This window comes from Pyrgilauda ruficollis, unplaced genomic scaffold (genome assembly GCF_017590135.1).
Source record: "Pyrgilauda ruficollis isolate IOZ18807 unplaced genomic scaffold, ASM1759013v1 scaffold325, whole genome shotgun sequence".
Classification (NCBI taxonomy): Eukaryota; Metazoa; Chordata; class Aves; order Passeriformes; family Passeridae; genus Pyrgilauda; species Pyrgilauda ruficollis.
In genome coordinates this window covers 64185-67618 of record NW_024524656.1, presented here as the reverse complement: position 1 = coordinate 67618, position 3434 = coordinate 64185, and the positions used below count along the sequence as shown (strand labels likewise).

General features: G+C 57.8%; 1 protein-coding gene across 1 annotated transcript in view; it reads right to left on the bottom strand.

Moving 5' to 3' along the window:
• Positions 1 to 3434, bottom strand: part of MBD1 (methyl-CpG binding domain protein 1) — a 7646-nt gene that overhangs the window by 1498 nt on the left and 2714 nt on the right. The window contains exons 7-11 of the mRNA XM_041474512.1: positions 2015 to 2149; positions 1723 to 1770; positions 1564 to 1620; positions 1417 to 1485; positions 249 to 413 (exon numbers count right to left, since the gene is read on the bottom strand). Of these exons, the coding sequence (XP_041330446.1) occupies positions 249 to 413; positions 1417 to 1485; positions 1564 to 1620; positions 1723 to 1770; positions 2015 to 2149 (474 nt within the window). The remainder of the gene's footprint in view (positions 1 to 248; positions 414 to 1416; positions 1486 to 1563; positions 1621 to 1722; positions 1771 to 2014; positions 2150 to 3434) is intronic.

Sequence of the window (3434 nt, the reverse complement as noted above, 5' to 3'; positions counted from 1 at the left end):
CCAAAAAAACAGGACCCAGGCGTCCAGGTGCCAGCTGGGTGCCGACCAACGCCCCCCTCCCACCCAAACTTGTCCATACTGGTCCAAACTGGGCCGCACCCAGCGCCGGGGGAGCCTGAACCTTGTGCGTGCCTCAGTTTCCCCAGCCGAAGGAGTCGGGTTGCTGAGGAAAGGGGGCTGGGGGGATGACTGGGACTCGCTGGGAGGTTACTGGGAGGCACTGGGAGGAAGCACTGGGGGGCACCCACCATGGCACAGCGCAGGCACTGCCTCCAGCGGCACTTCTGGCGCTTGAGGTTCTGCCCCCCGAATTTGGGCTTGTCCCGGCAGAAGTCACAGCGGCCGCAGTCGGCCGGGCGCCGGCAGGCTGCGCACACCCCGCAGCGCCGGCTGGCCCGGCTCCGCACCCCCCGCTGCCGGCAGAGAGCAGCGTCACCCCCGGGTCCCCAAGTGTCCCCAGGGCCCGCCGCAGGGAGTGTCCCCAGGGCCTGCCCGGTGGCGTGGTGTTAGTGTGGGAGCAGCTATTAGGAGAGTTACGGTAGATGCGGCAGTATTAGGGGTATTACGGCAGCCAGGCAGCAGCAGCGGGTTAGGCACAAGGCAGACATTCCGGTAGGAGCAGCTATTAGAGGCATTATGGTACTGAGCCCCAGTATTTGGGGCATTACGGTATCTGCACCCCGCTATTAGAGGGATTGCAGTATCTGAGCCCTGCTATTAGAGGCATTACGGTATCTGCACCCCGCTATTAGAGGGATTGCAGTATCTGAGCCCTGCTATTAGAGGCATTACGGTATCTGAGCCCCAATATTTGGGGCATTACGGTATCTGCATCCCACTGTTGGTACCTTGGGTTCTACTATTAAACCCATAGTGAGTATTACGAGAATTATGGTAACCAAACCCTGCTCTGAGGGGTTTTGGGGTACCTGAACCCCATTATTTGGAGCATTGCAGTGCTGCAACCCCACAGCCAGGGTTGCTCAGACTGTGCATCAGTTGTGAACAGTTTTTGGGGTGTCACAGTGACCTGGCCCCAGTATTAGGGGTATTATGGCACCCCACAATTAGTGAGGTTTGAATGTGCTGAGCCTTGGAACAGCTCATAGGATCATTATGGTACCTGCACCCCATTATTGTAAGGCCTGAACCCAGTATTAGTGGCTGGCACAGCTTTTAGGAAAATTACGGTATCTGCCCTCCGTTATCCTGAATCCTGATCGTCAGCATTAGGGGCTGGAACAGCCACTAGGATCATTACGGTACCTGCACCCCAATACTGCCCCCTTTTACAGCCCCCTATATTAAGGGCATTACGGCTTCCCCCCTGCCCCAACAGCTGCTCTGGAAGGGGCGTGGCCACTGTGGAAGGGCGGGGCTAACATACATGGGGCGGGGCCAAGGCCTGTCACTCACCCCGCGGGGCCCAGGGGCCTTCGGGGGTCGCCCCGGCTTCTTCTTCTCCTTGCCCTTGGTCAGCAGCTTCTGGGAGGGAGGGGGGGTTTGTGGGGGGGGCTGGGGGGTCCAGGTGTGCCCAGGTGTGCCCACGGGGGTCCCACTCACTCTGTGCCTGGCGCTGGAAGCGTCGCTGAGCTCCCGCTCCACGAGGGGCTTCCACTTCTGGAGGGAGAAATGGGGCTGAGGGGGGCACCCTGGGGTCCCCCCTCCCCCGGAACACCCGGGGGTCCGCGCTGTGCCACTGCCTGGGGGTCCCGCACTCACCTCTGTCAGGAGCCGGGGGCTCTGCGGCTTCTTGGCCACCCTGGCTTTCTGGGGGGACACAGGGTGGGGGGCGTCAGCAGGGGACAACGGGTGAGGGGACACCCCAGGGTGACACCGGGGCAGGAGGGAGGAGGGGAGAGCAGGGGGGTGCCGGGGGTCCCAGGGAAGGTCGGGGATACTAGCTCTGGGGGTCCCAGGGAAGGTCGGGGATGCTAGGGGGGACACTGGGGGGCCCAGGGAAGGTCGGGGATGGTAGGGGGGACACTGGGGGGCTCTGAGGGGACAGTCCCACCTTGGGGCGCAGGCAGCGGCGCCGCAGGCAGCGCCACTGGCGCTTGAGGCCGGGCTGCAGGCGCCGCAGGCAGATGCAGCAGCTGCCGCAGTCCTCGGTGCTCAGGCAGCCGGCGCAGGAGCCGCAGCCCAGGCCCTGCAGGGATATGGGGGTTACCCGTGAGAGCAGGGAAAACACGGGGAAATATGGGAAAATATGGGAAAATAGGGGAAAATAAACAGGGGATAACACTCGAGGATATAGGAGGACGTGGGTGAATGAGCAGCTGCAGACAAGGGATGGGGACAGGGGGACAAGGCAGGAGCCACAGCCCAGGGGATTACCCGGGAGAGCAGGGAAAATACAGGGAAATATGGGAAAACACAGGATAACAAACATGGGATAACACAAGAGGATACAGGAGGATATGGGTGAATGAGCAGCCACAGACAAGGGATGGGGACAGGGCAGGAGCTGCAGCCCTGTGGGGACATGGGGGCTACCCGGGAGAGCAGAGAAAACACGGGGAAAAACATGGGAAAAAAACAGGAAAATATGGGGAAACATGGGAAGAAAACAGGGAAAAAACATGGGGAACAAACATTGGGAAAACAATACAGGGAAGCAGGAAAATATGGGGAAACATGGGAAGAAAACAGGGAAAAAACATGGGGAAAAAACATGCAAAAAATCAAGGGAAAATATCGGAAAATAACTACGTGATAATATAGGGAAATATAAAATAAAATGGGATAACATAGGGGGATATAAAGGGACATGGTGAATATGCAGTCACAGACAAGGGACAGAGGGACAGGGGACAAGGCAGGAGCTGCAGCCCAGGCTCTGTGGGGACACGGGCAGGACATGGAGTAACACAGAATAAAGTGCAAAAATATGGGATAACATGGGATAACATGGGAGGATATTGGACATGGGTGGACGTGCTGCCACAGATAAGGGACAGGGGGACAGAGGGACAGGGCAGGAGCCACATCCAGGCCCTTCAGGGAACGTGGAATAATGTGGATAACCAGGAGTAGAGTGGAATAACACAGAAAAATGTGAGATAACAGGGATAACACATGATAACATACAATAATGTGGGGTATCAGCCACACATGGTAACACTGGTAATGTTAATTAACACAGATTAATGTTAATTAACTAAGCACCACATGCATGCTCAGACAATGAAGAAGAGGACATGGAGGTGACAAGTGACACAGGGGACACACAGCCTCGTGGTGACACAGGAGGTGACAGTGACACGTGGAGAGGGAGGATTATGGTGACATTGGGAGGGTGACACTGACACTGGGGGGTGCTGGTGACACTTCGGGGGGTGACAGTGACAGTGGTGGGGGTGACAGTGACAATGGGAGAGGGAGGATTGCAGTGATACGAGGGGTGTGGCACTGACATGGGGGGTGCTGGTGAC